General features: G+C 32.4%; 1 protein-coding gene across 2 annotated transcripts in view; it reads left to right on the top strand.

Annotated features, from left to right (window-relative positions):
* Positions 1 to 71: 71 nt before the first annotated feature.
* Positions 72 to 16,259, top strand: part of LOC106473650 (LIM domain-binding protein 2-like) — a 34,610-nt gene continuing 18,422 nt past the window's right edge. For both annotated transcript variants that reach the window (XM_013934333.2, XM_013934332.2), the window contains exons 1-2: positions 72 to 93; positions 9,379 to 9,447. In XM_013934333.2, the coding sequence (XP_013789787.2) occupies positions 82 to 93; positions 9,379 to 9,447 (81 nt within the window). In that variant the 5' untranslated portion in view covers positions 72 to 81. The remainder of the gene's footprint in view (positions 94 to 9,378; positions 9,448 to 16,259) is intronic.

Genomic DNA, 16,259 nt, shown 5'->3' with positions numbered 1-16,259 from the left:
AGGGAGACCATGTACAATGAAGTATTATATCGTCACAGGGAGACCATGTACAATGAAGTATTATATCGTCACAGGGAGACCATGTACAATAAAGTATTATCTCGTCACAGGGAGACCATGTACAATAAAGTATTATATCGTCACAGGGAGACCATGTACAACATAGTGTTATATCGTCACCGGGAGACCATGTACAATTAAGTATTATATTATCATCGGGAGACCATTTACTATATAGTATTATATCATCACCGGGAGACCATTTACAATATAGTATTATATCGTCACAGGGAGACCATGTACAATATAGTGTTATATCATCCATCATAGAAAACCTATGAAGTATTTAAGTGTTTTCATGCACTTTGAAGTATGCTTGTGAACAACTTAATTGTATAATCTAGCTCTTGTGTAAAGTGATGAAATAATAAGACATGTTTTGGTCATCTGTCATGGGCTTGCTACATCTTCAGTCAAAGATAGGCCGTGATTTCAGTCATGGGGGGACTAGCACACAGTGTAACTTATATTGGATTATCCATCATAGAAACCAATGTACAGCTGAATGTTTGGTCATCAGTTTGGGTAACTCTGTAAAGCTAATTAAGTTTGGGTCATCCATAATGGAAACACTTGTGTATCTAAGGATTTTATTTCTATACCATAAGAATGACTGTTTAATACTTATGGTGCATCATTATTAATGTAATTCACTGCAAAAAGTGTTGCTTATAATACATCTAATTGAAGTGACCCATAGGCAAAAATATACTGCAATTTAGAGGAGTTCGTCAGTAACAGGAGAATATGCATGTAAACTCTATAACAAAGAAAACACAATTTATAGTTTAATCAATATAGTTCTTAATATTTTTGTGAATTTTCCAGATCTATTCAACACATTTCAGGTAGTTCATGTGCGACTATCATATTGCTTTCTCTAAAAAATGATGTATAATAAGAGCTCCGAACAAATTCCTTTCAGCTTTATAACTTAATATAAGAAGGAAAATAATATGTGGAATATACCACATAGAAAAAATCAGAAAAATAAGTCATTTATTAAAGTTGTAATTTCCATTAAAAAAAAATATAAACAAGTTTAACTAATAACTTCAAGATAGATGCATACCTGAGGTTTCAGACGAGATATACTGTGGTTTAGGCTTTGCTCGGAGCTCATTTTTGATCAGTTTGATTATTCACACAATTGTACTAAAATCCAGGCTTACCCTAACATACTTGTTCGTCACATTGTTCGCTATGTAACATTTTGGGTGTGACCATTGTTACACTACCTCTCAGTTACATTGCTTGTTTATATTGTTTTACTTTTTTATTAACTTTCTGCTTCCAAAACTACACATGGCTCAGGCTTTAAATGGACAAACTTTGTGTACTCGGCTGTTATAGAAATTAAATGTGTAAATATTCTGCAAGTTTTTTATTCTACTTCTGTAATTCCTAAATTATCCTCTCGGTCACCATGTGTACATTGTGAAACTTATTACCATGCGTGGCCTGGTTTGTTTCTCTTACTTTACTGCACCATAAAATCTTAGCTAATAATCTATATTTTAATAGTATACAAGTTTTAAGTTCTTAATTCTACAAGGTAATATTTAAAATAATCCTGAATTTCCAGTAGTGTGACCCACATGACACATTTTCTATTAGGATGTCATCATCCCTATTTTATCCACCACACTTCTAAAAAGTATGAAATTAAACGTAAATTACTTTTAAAATCGTTATTGCTCAGATAAAGCATAATTTTTGTAGTCTTCAATTTTGTTTGGTTACAGAGCTATCAAAGAGAAAATCAAACCCATCCTGCCACAACCACCTGGCACATCCTCTCTTTCAGAATTCGTTGATAGATCTCTCTTACGTTTCATTATATATTACCTATAACCAATAGAAATTCAAGGTTTTCATCTATCAAATGATGTATTGTATAACATTATGTTCTGAACAGTTAGATGTCAATTTCACTCAGAGTACCAACATTGTTCCTGTGGGAAAGTTAATGGCTAGCTTGGATGAATTTGTAACAGTTCTTGTCACATAGTTAATAAGCCAGCAAAATTTTGGGAGGTATGGAAATTTGTCTATTTTTTGCATGTTATTAGTCTATATTCTTTGTTGCATTATTTGATTAATTAAAAATTAAGTGTATTACTAGCATTAGTATAAAAAATTAGGCTTAACTGTCATCGACAATCGAGAGCAAGAAAAATCAAGATTGGGCAAGTACTTTATTTCATTTTCATATTTATTCTTTATTTATTATTACAAAAGTAACTAGATTAGACTAGATTAGATAAAATAAGTAACAATAATATTATAATTAAAATGGTTCACGAAACATGCATGCAAGCAGCTCGTGGGTAAGGTAATTCGAAAAGTTAACATGACCTGCACGTTCTCTGAGTGATTGACAACTTGTAATGGCATGAGTAGTAGTTAGATATTGTTCAAAGGGCAATAAAACAATAAAATTCAATTATAAATAGATGTATAGTGTTACGAACTTAGAGCTACTTAGGATAAACGAATGTAGTTTCATGTTACAATTTGAAATCATTCTAGAAAGAAAAAAAGGGTAATTTAGGTTTATCTCAATTTTTTTTTTGGTTAGTTACAAGCAGTCAAATTCACTGATCCTGTTTTGAGATAGGGTAGAGAAAATAACAGATAAACCATAAAGTTTTACTGAAAAAAAATGTTTGAAATGCCAATCCCTAAAACCTCCTAAATACACAATGGAAATTTGAGACTTTTGAGATGAGGAAAAGTATTTTTAATTTTAACATGAAAATTACTTTGCACACAGACTATTCAAAACAAATATTCAATATATTCTTGACAAATCTTTATTTTATTAAAAATTGTTTGCTAAAAAATGATTTTTTTTGTATGTGAAAGACATAATATTAACTGAAAGTCTGCCACATTTTGTGAATATATACACACTATATTGAAAGTTAGAAGTAATAAATCTATAAACTTTAAATGAGTACAGAGAGGTCACTTTGTTGGTCAAATTGATGAGGCCGTGTTGAGAGAGTTAAGTAATTAAGATTGACAAATTAAAACAAATGTTGAAACATTTTAGAAACAGGTTGGTGTATATAATCCTGCTTACAATAAAGTCTTCAGAAAGGGGTAAGTTGTTTTAATTACATTGACGTGTAAAGAGAAGATTCTTTTATGAGAATGATGTTTATAACAGAGCTCTTTATTTGAAAAATGTTTATATAGAATTATACATTTAACAATTTTATATACTAACCATAGATATGTAGTGCTTAATATTGATAACTTCTGAGTGAAAGTGTGTTTGACTGGTCAGAATGTGGTATGTTTTACAATCAAGGTATTCATGTTTGACTGGTCAGAATGTGGTATGTTATTCAGTAAAGTTATCCATGTTTGACTGGTCAGAATGTGGTGTGTTGTATAATAAAGGTATTAATCATGAATGTGATATTTTTAGAAGCATAACTTGGGGACACCCGTCAAACTAATTAGGGAACATAGTAATCTAAATCCCCCCTCCTTCCCCAAAAATCTTATTTTTTCTGTAAAAATCAAAAAGAGATAGAGTGCATTAGGCAATAGCTTATTGACATGTTCATGATTACTATGCTCCATTTAGTATTTTTGTCAGAGAATCTCTTGATGCTGATAATGTATAAAGTTGGTCGTTAATGTTGAGCCCACAACGTGATATGTTGTATAGTAAAGGTATCCTTTCCAAATGAATTCTGAAGTGTGTGTGTGCTGCAATTGTATCTTTTCAATCACATATACTCTGAAATTTTTAACTTTTCTATCCTATAGACTTGGTGTAACGAATGTAGACATTTTAGCCCATATAACTTTTCTTTTATAGTTTCGGCTAATGAATTAACATCTAAAACTGTTAAATTTTTATTTACTGAAGTGTTACGGTAGCAATTTGACATTCTGTAACTTTTCTGTGGGTGTGAAATGAATTGACACTTAACAAACTTGTACACATTCTCTTTTCAACAGTTTTGAAGCACTTTAGTAGATATCTGTTTGTTATGATAGTGTGTGGTAAGAAATCTTGGAACGTGTTAATCTACTGATGTTATGCCAATGTTTGATAAAAAAAAATTGGAGATCCTCATCCAGAAAGTGCATATTTTGTTGTGAGTATGGATTAGAGAATATCCAGAATATTTGGATGGAAACTGATGTAGGCCTTATCTATTTTCACTATGAGCAGTCATTTCTGATAGAAAACTTTTACAAAATAACAAAGTATTTCAACTGTATTGGTTGGGGAAATTGAATTTATAGTTTTATTTGTTACAATTTGTACTGAATATCACCCCACCCTAAACTCCACAATGGTGGGTCAGTGGTAACATTATGAGCTTATGATGCTAAAAATTGCATTTTGTTACACTTGGTGGGCACAGCATAGGTAGCCCATTGTGTAGTAAACACAAGTACAGAATATGAAGCCTTGTGTTATATACTGAGATTTGCCACTTAGATATGAAACAGTGGATAGATATTCTGAGACTGTATTTTCATCATGTGAACTATTTTTTTAGCAATAGTAATTTGTCAGTAGACAAAATGTTTGGAGTAAAACAAATGTGTGCTTTTTTTATAAATACAAGTAGATATTAATAAATAATAATAATACATTGTTTACAACATTTGGTATTCCAAATCTGTGAAAGAAAATTTAACATACTACCATAATAATTAATAAAATTTCATTTACACAATTTATGTTCATCTGGGATTGATCGATTCATCTTAAACACCATCAGTTTAAACTAATATATGGTATGTTGCTTTATCTATATGGAAGATTATGTACACAACCTGTTGGTCATGTTTGGTAATGTAGTAATGATGACAAAATGTGGGTGTTCAAATCTACCAGTAAGTGAACTGTGTGTGTGTTCTGGAAGATGTGTGTTTATTATAAGTACCAACTTAAACAAGTGTTACAGGTGAACTATGTGTGTTCTTGAAGATATGTGTATATTATAAGGGCTGTACACTTCCTAATACATTTTATGGATTACATGTAATTCACAATTAGATGCACTCCCTTCATTTTATAACATTAATAATGAAGACTTACAAGACAGCAGTTGTGATACATGCCCAGAGTATTGTTCATAAACCAAATATACATGCACATTTGAGCTTGTTAAGATTTTTATAATTATCTAGGACACACGTGTTGTATCATTAGAATTTGCTGTTATCATTTTTTACTTGAAACACCAAGAGAGACAGTCTGTGTACAAGATTATGTTAGACTGTATGTCAGGGTGGAGTTCATTATAAATGGGTAAAAGTGTTGGTAAAGGAACCTATTTTGTTATTGGAGCATCTGCATTTAAATTTCAAAACAAAAATTATATTGGTTTGTGAAATAGTAATTTATAATACATTTTATTATTGTAAAAAGTTTTGAGCTGAATATTTTATTAATACTAGTGAAGTTAGCTATTTAAGTAATTTGAAAAAGATAATGGGGACTTAACATAGAAAATACCCATGATACATCAGCTCTTACATTATGAACACAATAACTAATGTCGTGTTTGGTAAGATTATCCAGCTTTGCCAAGCTAAGCTCAGCAGAGCCGAGTGTAAAAGTTTGGCATTCTTCACATATGCACTATACTTATTAATTCATACTGGTGCAGTAACTATCCAATATGAATGAAAACTTTCTGTTCAGCTATGGACACATCTCCTAAACGAGTTGACCAATCCAGACCAAATTTGGCATGCTAACTTTAATCCAAAAGCAGATCAAATTCATATTACGCTTTCCCAAATATTGAAAAATAAAAATATTCTATGGAGTAACCACTATATTACTACTGCAGTAGCTATTGTAAACAGTTGAGTTTGAACAAAACTCACACCACAACAAAATATCCAGCTACAATGTAGAGAATAAAGATTTTGCTGCTGTTTAAGTTTCTCACTTATAACTTCCATATAACTTCCAGTTTATGCTAAGGTTAGAATAAGTGCTCAAGCTTGAATTGGAGAAGTATTTCATAATTAAAATATTTTTTATGATATTTCTTACTTCTTGATGTATATAGTTTTCTGTAGAAGCAATATTCAAGATTGTTAAATTTAATGCAATAAATGTACCAAATTCAGACAGTAGAAATCTTGACTGCATCTCTACTGTGAAATGGGCGGTTTGAACAAGAAGTGATGCAACAGTTTTGCCATTGCTGCCATTTGTTTTTACTCATGTGCTACACCTCACTCCCGATCCACTTCTCCTGTCTTACAACAATTTTCTTGGAGAATAAATGCTGCTGAAAATCCTTGCATAGATTTTGCTCATTTTAGCAAATTTGTGCATATTTTCTGCATTTTCAAAAGTAAAAAGATGGAAGAGTACAGTCTCCTTAAAATAACCTACAAAACGTTTTAAGGCAAGACATTTAAAGTGCATTACAAGAGCTTCAGAAAGAAAGTCCATTATGGACTGAGAGTTTACTATTATTTGTAGACTTTCACTTGATCTGTTGGGCTTTCACCAAGGGCAGAGCTGGGTATGCAATTTGCTGTTCAAAAAATTAGTCAAATTGCACATCTGCTTAATTAATTACTGTAAGTCCTTTAATTGTAGGGTTAAGACCTAGATGGCAGTCTTGAGGGGGCGGTTGTATCGGCAGGTGCTGACCTCCTCACGTATAGACTGGCTACCTACCAGGAGGTAGAAGTTAATCCTTTTATTGGTGTTGCTAATAGCCTTTAGCTGTATTCTTTCTTATTGATCCCCCCCCCCCCACTATTTTGTTTTTCCTAGCTACATTATGTAGTACTTTGTTTTCCAGCAGTCTCATTCCTTCTGAAAAGTTACAAAGCTACTTTAAAGAAATGTGATAAATGGTTTAATTTTTTATGAAAGTAAGATATTTATTCAAAAGATATTAAAAAAAATAGCACAGTTTTCTATCATTACACACCTGTACAGTTTTAACGTTATCAAATGATCTTTTTCTACTTCAGATTAGTTAAGCACAGCATAAAGGTGTGTTTGTGTGGTACATTTCTGTTTAATCTCATTTTTACGGTGTTTTGTTCCCTTTTTTTCATACATTTATTAATTTCACCGCCTTTTTTTCCCCTTTGTACTTCATTTGATAGCACTGTAGCTGCAGCAAAAGCTTTTAAACAGACAAGCACACATTGATTGATTTTTTCTACTTGTCATATCAATTATTTAAGCAATAACTTTTGGCTATTAGTCTTTATGATTATTTTTGTTGTTTTTTTTTTAAATGTTAGTTACATACATATTTAACTATAAGTAAAAAACAATGTTTTTAATGACTAATTTATATTCTGTTAACTTCATCAGTAGTTTGAATTAACTTAATTAATGCCTAAGAAGAAATTTATATTGAAATTGTTAATCAATTTGTGAACTTTTCCATTTCTAGTTATGTGGAATTACTTATCGTAATATATTCTGTGTAATTTATCGGTAGTCTTTGGTTGATCTTAACTAAAATAAAAGTCACAGTACATGCTGTGTGGTTAGGTGAAACTCAAGATCATCACATGCACGTGTTTGTGAACTCTAGCACTCCTCTACTCTTAATACACTGGAGTTCCTAATTGATTGGGTTGCCATAGTGAGGAAACGGTATTGATTTAGTTGTCATAGCAACAACTTTCCATGTTTGGGAAAGCAAGAGGACTTGCACAGCTGAGGACTGAGCTATAGCACATTGATTAGTTAAGGGGAGTAGGGGGTGAAAGTAATGTTCTGACATCCGTTTGTCAGTTCAAGGTGCCTAAAGGTTTTAATCCAACAACAGAAGTATTCTACCTTGACATCTACTTGGATTCTACACAACTGAATATATTTTTTATTATTATTTAATTCTGACTTTGCAGTAAAAAATATTTTTTTATACCACATATTTACATGCAACATTTCAAACAAACATACTCATTTCTAAAATGTTTTGCATTTACGTTCTGAATTTTTACTTTATTATTATTGTAAAGTAATGTGCATAATTTTTTGAATAGCTCACAAAGTATGAAAGCCACAAGTTAATTTACTTGATGCCAACTAGATGTATTTACTACAGAAGGTCAGTTACAGGTAGTTTCCTAAGTTATTGTTTAAATAATATTTTGTTGTTGTTTTTAGTAGCTTTATATACTACAATTTATGTGCAAAGTCTGTCATTATTTTACAACCCAGTTTACTTTTTAAGTGAAAATGCATTAACTAAACTTGATAAATTAATTTTTGTTTTTTTAAGTTATTTTTTCTGTTTGCAAGTTTTGATAGATACCTGGAAACACATGATTTCCACAAACCTATTTTTTATTTATTCTTCATACAAGTTTCTTTATCACTTCCTGTACTGATTAGGTACAAATTCCAAAATAATATCCACCTCCAAAAGCATCAGCAGACAGAAACAATTTATGCCTCCACCCCCACCCTTGGTTGCCCAGCTGTAAGTCTGAAGGCTTATAATGCTAACAGTTGGGTTTTGATAACCTGCAATGGACAGAGCACAGATGGTCTTTTGTGCTTAATAAGAAACAAACAATACATAGATTCTTATGATTTTTAAATCTTTGAGCTTTAACAATGGAGGTTTTAATCTTATTGCTTGGTTTATTGGTTATTACAAGCTTGTTTGCTTTCACCACTCATTATTCAGCACCAGCTCTTGCATTAATTAGCCAAACTTGATATATTGTGGACAAATGTTTTTGTTTTGAAAGAAGTCCTTACCTTCATGTATCAATCATATTTAATACATAAATTCATGTTTTACTTCATTCTGCAGAATTTTCCAAGCAATCAGTTTTTATTTATTGGTCATATTATGAAAGTATTTATAGTATTGAAATTATTATGACTTAGAATCTTACCTGAGAAAGTAATGGATTGATTTATGAATTTGATTTAAGGTACATTTTAAGCCTGCTTATTACTGAAAATTAAGCCCACATTTCTATGGTTAACACTGCTTTCTGTGCTGGATTTTTACTGTAAGCTGTAATTATCATTTCTACAGCTAATGATACTTAGCATGCTGCATTTTTACATGTAAACTGTAGATAGTCTTTTTTACAGAAAATACTGCTTTGTATGCTGGATTTTTACATGCAAATTGCAGTTATCATTTCTGCAATTCGTATTGCTTAGCATTCTAGATTTTTGCATCTAAATAATATTTCTCTTTAGACACTTAATGAAAATATGAACCACTTCCATTGTAAGAACTGGTCTAGACTCAGTTTCAGTAAAGAGGGTAGCTCAAGTGGGAAATGTATGACAGGACTTGTTTTTGTTTGTTTTTTCAGGGTCTTATGGGAGGCCAGTACCCTAATGATCCCATGAAAGAACAATTGGCAAAAGATAACACTGTTGTGGTGAGTTTGATATGTAATTGATTGTCTTCAATCTTAAGTGGTAGGAAAATTTGAGGGTTTAAAATCATCTGATTGGTGCTTCAAAAACATAGCATGCTTTTTATTTAACACAAACTCAGTCGTTTTAATTTTAATTTATTTTTTATTTATATCTTTGGTTATTAGCTGAGAAAGAAACCAAGGCATATGAGCTACAGATACCTCACCATAGATTTCATCTACTTTGTTATAATGTGTTTTACAAGTTACTTCTTTCTGTTGCTGAAGTTTTAGTATTTTATTGCATGAGCGTTTTAAAAAATTTCCATAATTTTTGTAATTGTTATGCGCCTATCAAAGAATTGGTTAGCTCTTTATAAAATGCAGTAAGTTTCTGAAACAGATTTTATGATAATAGTACATAGTTGCACATCACCATCAACAACATGAATAATTAGGTGGCCCAGGAAGATATTTCATTGCTCCAACTTAGCTTTCTATTTAAGAAGCGTGAAGGGTCTTACATTTATTTATATGGTAACCTGAAATATAAAATGGTTGCCTACTGCTGTGCCAGTGTTCCAAATAAAAAGATCCTAAGTAGTCTGAATCATCTTAGTAGTCAGTTGTAGATCAACATGAACTATTAGACTGATCAAGTAGATCAGAACAATCGTGGTAAGTAGTCTGAACGATGTTAGTAGTCAGTTGTAGATCAACATGAAATATTAGACTGATCAAGTAGATCAGTACAATCTTGTTAAGTAGTCAGAACGATGTTAGTAGTCAGTTGTAGATCAACATGAACTATTAGATTGATCAAGTAGATCAGAACAATCATGGTAAGTAGTCTGAACCATGTTAGTAGTCAGTTGTAGATCAACATGAACTATTAGACTCATCAGTTAGATCAGTACAATTTTGTTAAGTAGTCTGAACCATGTTAGTAGGCAGTTAGAGCAGTACAATCTTGGTAAGTAGTCTGTACCATGTTAGTTGTCAGTTAGATCAGTACAATCTTGATAAGTAGACTGTACCATGTTAGTTTTCAGTTGTTGTGGATCAACATGAACTATTAGACTGATCAGTACAATCTTGGTAAGTAGTCTGTACCATGTTAGTTTTCAGTTGTTGTAGATCAACATGAACTATTAGACTGATCAATTAGATCAGTACAATCTTGTTAAGTAGTCTGAACCATGTTAATAGTCAGTTTTAGATCAACATGAACTATTAGACTCATCAGTTAAATCAGTACAATTTTATTGAGTAGTCTGTACCATATTAGTTGTCAGTCGTTGTATATCAACATGAACTATTAGACTGATCAGTTGCATCAGTACAATTTTTTAAGTAGTCTGAACCATGTTAGTTGTCAGTTGTAGATCAACATGAACTATTAGACTGATCAAGTAGATCAGTACAATCTTGTTAAGTAGTCTGTACCATGTTAGTTGTCAGCTGTTGTAGATCAATATGAACTATTAGACTGATCAGTTAGATGAGTACAATCATGTTAAGTAGTCTGTACCACGTTAGTTGTCAGTTGTTGTAGATCAGCATATGAACTATTAGACTGATCAGTTAGATCAGTACAATCTTGTTAAGTAGTTTGAACCATGTTAGTAGTCAGTTGTAGATCAACATGAACTATTAGACTCATCAGTTAGATCAGTACAATTTTGTTAAGTAGTCTGAACCATGTTAGTTGTCAGTTGTTGTAGATCAACATGAACTATTAGACTCATCAGTTAGATCAGTACAATTTTGTTAAGTAGTCTGTACCATGCTAGTTGTCAGTTGTTGTAGATCAACATGAACTATTACTGATTAGTTACATCAGTACAATCTTTTTAAGTAGTCTGAACCATGTTAGTTGTCAGTTGTTGTAGATCAACATGAACTATTAGACTAATCAGTTACATCAGTACAATCTTTTTAAGTAGTCTGAACCTTGTTAGTTGTCAGTTGTTGTAGATCAACATGAGCTATTAGTCTGATCAGTTAGATGAGTACAATCTTGTTAAGTTGTCTGTACCATGTTACTTGTCAGTTGTCACACGTCAGTATGACTAATTAGATGAAGTTGGTCAGTATAATAGGAAATGGTTATTAGTTTGTATAGCTAAGTAAAACTAAATTAACTGTGAAAATTTAGTGCAATTACTGTGTTGCTATCTCTTCCCTTCAGGTCTAGTTGGTAGCTTCTTAGTATAATAAACGAGTAGTCATGGAATTGGTTTGCATTTCTTTAATATGAGACATAGCTGATGTTAGCTACAGATATCTGTATCACAAGCACCTAACAACTGCAGTTTGGCCTGTATTAGCTCTAGTCTACCAAGGTGAAAACCATGGCATAAATATAATGCTGCATAATAAAGTTTTGAAGAGGTTTGTGCACATGGTCTCGTTTATTACTATTATCGCAAAAAGAAAGTGATTTTTTGGTTTGGTTGTCCAGCATTTTGTTGCTAGATCTAGTTCAAGGATTGGTCAAGTTTTGTTAATGTAGACTATTAAACATTATTTTATGATGAAAGATTAGAATGTGGAATAAAGACATTTAGAAACCTCATCATTCTTATAACACTTCTTATAGAACATTTCTGTATACTACTGTCTGGTTTCAATTGTATGTTTTGTACTGTATCAACACAGTTAAGTGCTGCCTGTGGATACCAGTAATGCTTCTTGGAGATTATTTCTTCCATGTGGTTTATCATTTTCATGTTTCCCTCCCTTTTGTCCATGCAAGAGGGCTTTTAATCTTGTAGGTTTACAGATGCTGATTGTATTTTAATCATTCATTTCTTCCCCAACTTGTGAAACATGACCAGTTTGTGAAGTGGATCATCTTTGGTATTCAGAAGAATGATGTAACTTGATTATTATGTCTTTAGCATTTATTTAACCCTATAAGTATCATGGAACTTTAACTTCCAACTTTAGTCTGTTCAGTTTCTAAGTATTTAATAGATGTGTGAGCTGCCGTGGCTCAGTTTGGTTTTATGCATTTTAATATGTGGAAATTGAAACTGATCATAGACAGCTTCAGGGGAAATGGGTTGTGGTAGTTATTCATTATCAATACCAGGTAAGTGTACTTGTGAAGGAAGCCAAAATAGTATAAAGGGCTATTAAATAATATGCCCCTTTTTTTTATTAAATCCCTAATAACTTCATTAGATGTTAATTGAATATCTTGTTTTGTGGAAGGTAAGTTGCCTCATTTAACTGATTAAGTACTTGTGTCTTAAAGTTCAAAGCCAAAAGTCTATAAATAGTGGAAATGTGCCCTATTTCAGGGGCTTTTTATCCCCCTTTTTGTTCCAAAAAATCTTCAAACTAAATATCCCATATACACTGTAGGACAGTGTACAGTAACCATACAAAAGTTGTTAATTTAGCCAGCCAACTCGGACAATGGATGCTAACACATACATAAAAGACCATCTTTATAGTAAGATGCGTAATTGTTTTTGTCATGTCAACTAAATAGCTCCACTATAGAACTATACTTTTTATTACAACAAAACAGTCTGTAGATATTCAGGCCTGGCAATCAATTTACAATCTGAGGATCGTGAGTTTGAATCCCAGACGGGGCTGGAGCGAGGGTACTTGGCACCCTAGGTGAGCCCCCAGATGTTCACCCCCTAGTAACTTTTGATAAGCTAATGTAAAAACTGCATTATTATATTGTTTTTGTAAAAATCCCAAAAACCCATTGGTAACATATATATTTTCATCTTTTGGCTGCATAACTGCATTCATGCTAATAACCCATTTATTATTATTATTACATAAATGCAATGAAGAAACAATATCAATGAGAAAATTTTTTTAATTTTATTTTGATGCAATCCATTTATAACAAGCACATTTTAAGCATTGGACTCCTTTGATGTATTTTTATTATAGTATTTAGTATTTTTATTATATACACGCAGTGAAGAAATAATGAAACCCAATCTAGTTTTATACATTTTGTAACAATGCCAAAAATCTTTTTATAACATCTACATTTTAAACCTTTGTATCCATACATATTAATGTTAACTGCAGAATAGCTGTATTTGAGCAATATAGGCAGCAGAAAATGAACTAATTAGTCAGAAGCTAACTACTGACAATATGGTCCTAAAAGCCACTGTTCCTGTAGTCAGCAGATGGTCGTAACTGTGGAGTTCAGCAGACACATGAAACTTTGCTCTCCGAACTTCTGATTTGAAAAATGTGCAAATAAGTTGTTTGAAGTCAAGTTTTTCAGCAATTTCATGTTATATTGACAGAGTGGAAAGTCCAACAAGTCTTTCTTGCATCATGAATAAACATAAATATGTTTTTATCAAATTTAGTTTGGAAAAACTTCGCTCACCACTGGCCACAGAAATGGGGAGTGTCAAGAGAATATGTAAAGCAATAAATGCATTTGGAACACTATCTGCTATCTTATTTTTACATATAAAATTAAAACTGTCTTGTGGTGATACAAGCTTCTCGATGCAATGACTTGTAATTCACTAAAAAAAAATCTGCAGCATCAAATCTTTGTTATCACCATGTTGTAAAGCTTTTTCTAGCTTTAAGCAATATTTCATTATTTCCTTCATTTCTGCAAATTGTGAATGTCATAAAGGAAGCCGAACAAAGAACTAACTTGATGCATTTGTGCAAGTCTTTGTTGAACTGATTGTATTGCTGCATCCAAGACTGTAAAATAAATTTCATTTTGAACTTTTGCATGGGGTTCTGAATTGGTTCATCGTCTGCTTCATATGTGAACTTTTTCTTTCTCCTAACATGGACTGGCTGTTATTCAAAGTTTGCCAATATGGCCAACTCAGCAAGTTCACTTTATGCTTTCTCAAATTCTTCGTCATTCCTGCAGTTTACAGGAAACTTTTTTTTTTGTTTCTTTCACTTGTCAACTGTGTCATGTATATCAAATTCCTTCCCTTGAATTTTTTGTTAGCTATATTAATCTCAAAGAGGACACCATACCAAACAACAAGGGAAACCACGTATTTGAAATTGCAAGATGATCCTATAAGGTAAGTATCATCATAGATTTCAATTAAGGCATCAAAGATATTGCTTAGCTAGTAGAAAAGAGGTTTCACTGCATTAATTTGGCTTTCCCATTGTGTATCACTTAATGGTTTCACTGTAATATTTAATACATGACGTTTTAGAATCTCCCAACAGCATGTTGAAGCTGAAAAGTACACATAAACACATTGTACCTACCAGGTCAAAGAATGCTGTTGCCTCCAAGCAACTCTTGGCAACATCATTAACATCTGAAATTCTTTTCCTTTCATGTTGCTTTCTTTATCATAGCCTTGACAATGCAAGTGTTCGATAAGTAATGGCATCTCCTGTAACTGATGAAGGATCTTGTACATTATACCAGTGCCCATTGTGTCCTTTATTGGCACAAATCCCCAAAGATTTTCTTTAATGTGAGGCTCTGGCTCACAGCTATCAGTGTATAAAGGTATGTCTACAAATCGAAGAATCATGATTATTTGTTCAACGTGACTTACATCAGGTGTACAATTTAAAACTATTGAATGGTACTTGGCAGTTTGATTTCTTTTTTATGGCATTGGCTAAGACCTGAACCAATTCATTTTGTATCTCTTTCCTAAGGTAGTGTACACATGTCTCATTGTCTTGTATCTTACGAACATGGTTCAAACAAAGCAAGACATTCTACCAACTTCAGAAAGTTTCCATTGCCAGAGGTGTGCAACTTGTCATATGATCCAGTAAAAGGCAGATTTTGCATAACCAGAACTCTCACTAAATCAATCAGTCACTCTAAGATTTGTTGCCAATAAATTTCTTGTTGTTTGATATGGTACATATTTGTTTCATCAGTTATTTTCTTGTTTTTCAATCATAGTTCAAGTTCTCTCCAATTTTGAAAATTGTCTAAATATTCATTGCTTCTTTCATGTGATGCCAGAATTGCAGATATGTTTTTCCAATCATTGCAACCTTGACCAACAAGAAACGAACCAGTCATGCAGTTACCAGTAAACAATTTACAACAGAAGCAGAATACAAAGTCCTTTGAGTTGGAATACTGTAGTCACTGATGATGTATTTGTTCTCTATTGACAGGTCTTCTACAGTAATGATTTGATGTGAATCTTCTTTGTTGATGGTCTTTTGGAAAATAGTATTGCTGAAATTGTTCTGGTCCATGTTCCATCACATGCTCGTCACATTTGGGCCAAGTAGCAGGGTCACCGTAGTCCAAATTGGTGGTATTTTTATTTTCATGCAACTTTCTAATCTTGATCCCGACTAGCATCGCTTTTTATTTCGCTTTCTATATTCAGAAAATATTCAACTTTATTTTGTGAGATTGTGCTAAAAACCTTTTCTCATTAACAATGTCTAATTCATCAACTGAGTGGTCTACGTCTGGACATTGTAGGTGAAGATGATTCAGAAGTGAGCCTTCTCGTCTTTGTTTTCTTTATCTTTTTCTGCCTTCCTTGTACAATTTTGTTCTACAACTCCTTCTAGCCATCACCCCCCCTTTATGCCAACTGAAAAATATAAAAATCATAATTAACTGTTTTGTTTTTTTCTCTCCGAAATCATATTTGTGCACACACAACTCAGCCACAAGCATCATACCTATTAATCTAACATTTAAATTAAATTTTCCATAGCACTGACAATCTAGGACACACAATACATACTTACTGTCCTTGGAGAGTGTTGCTGATGATCTGCCCCTCGACGTGGATTCCTGTACGTGGTGAGGGGACCTCCCAGGGAAGGTTCTGTATTTACAGTTACTTTCTCTG

This window comes from Limulus polyphemus, unplaced genomic scaffold (genome assembly GCF_000517525.1).
Source record: "Limulus polyphemus unplaced genomic scaffold, Limulus_polyphemus-2.1.2 Scaffold6370, whole genome shotgun sequence".
NCBI classification, from domain to species: domain Eukaryota; kingdom Metazoa; phylum Arthropoda; class Merostomata; order Xiphosura; family Limulidae; genus Limulus; species Limulus polyphemus.
The sequence above is the reverse complement of the archived record's forward strand: the minus strand, read 5'-3'. Positions and strand labels throughout refer to the sequence as shown.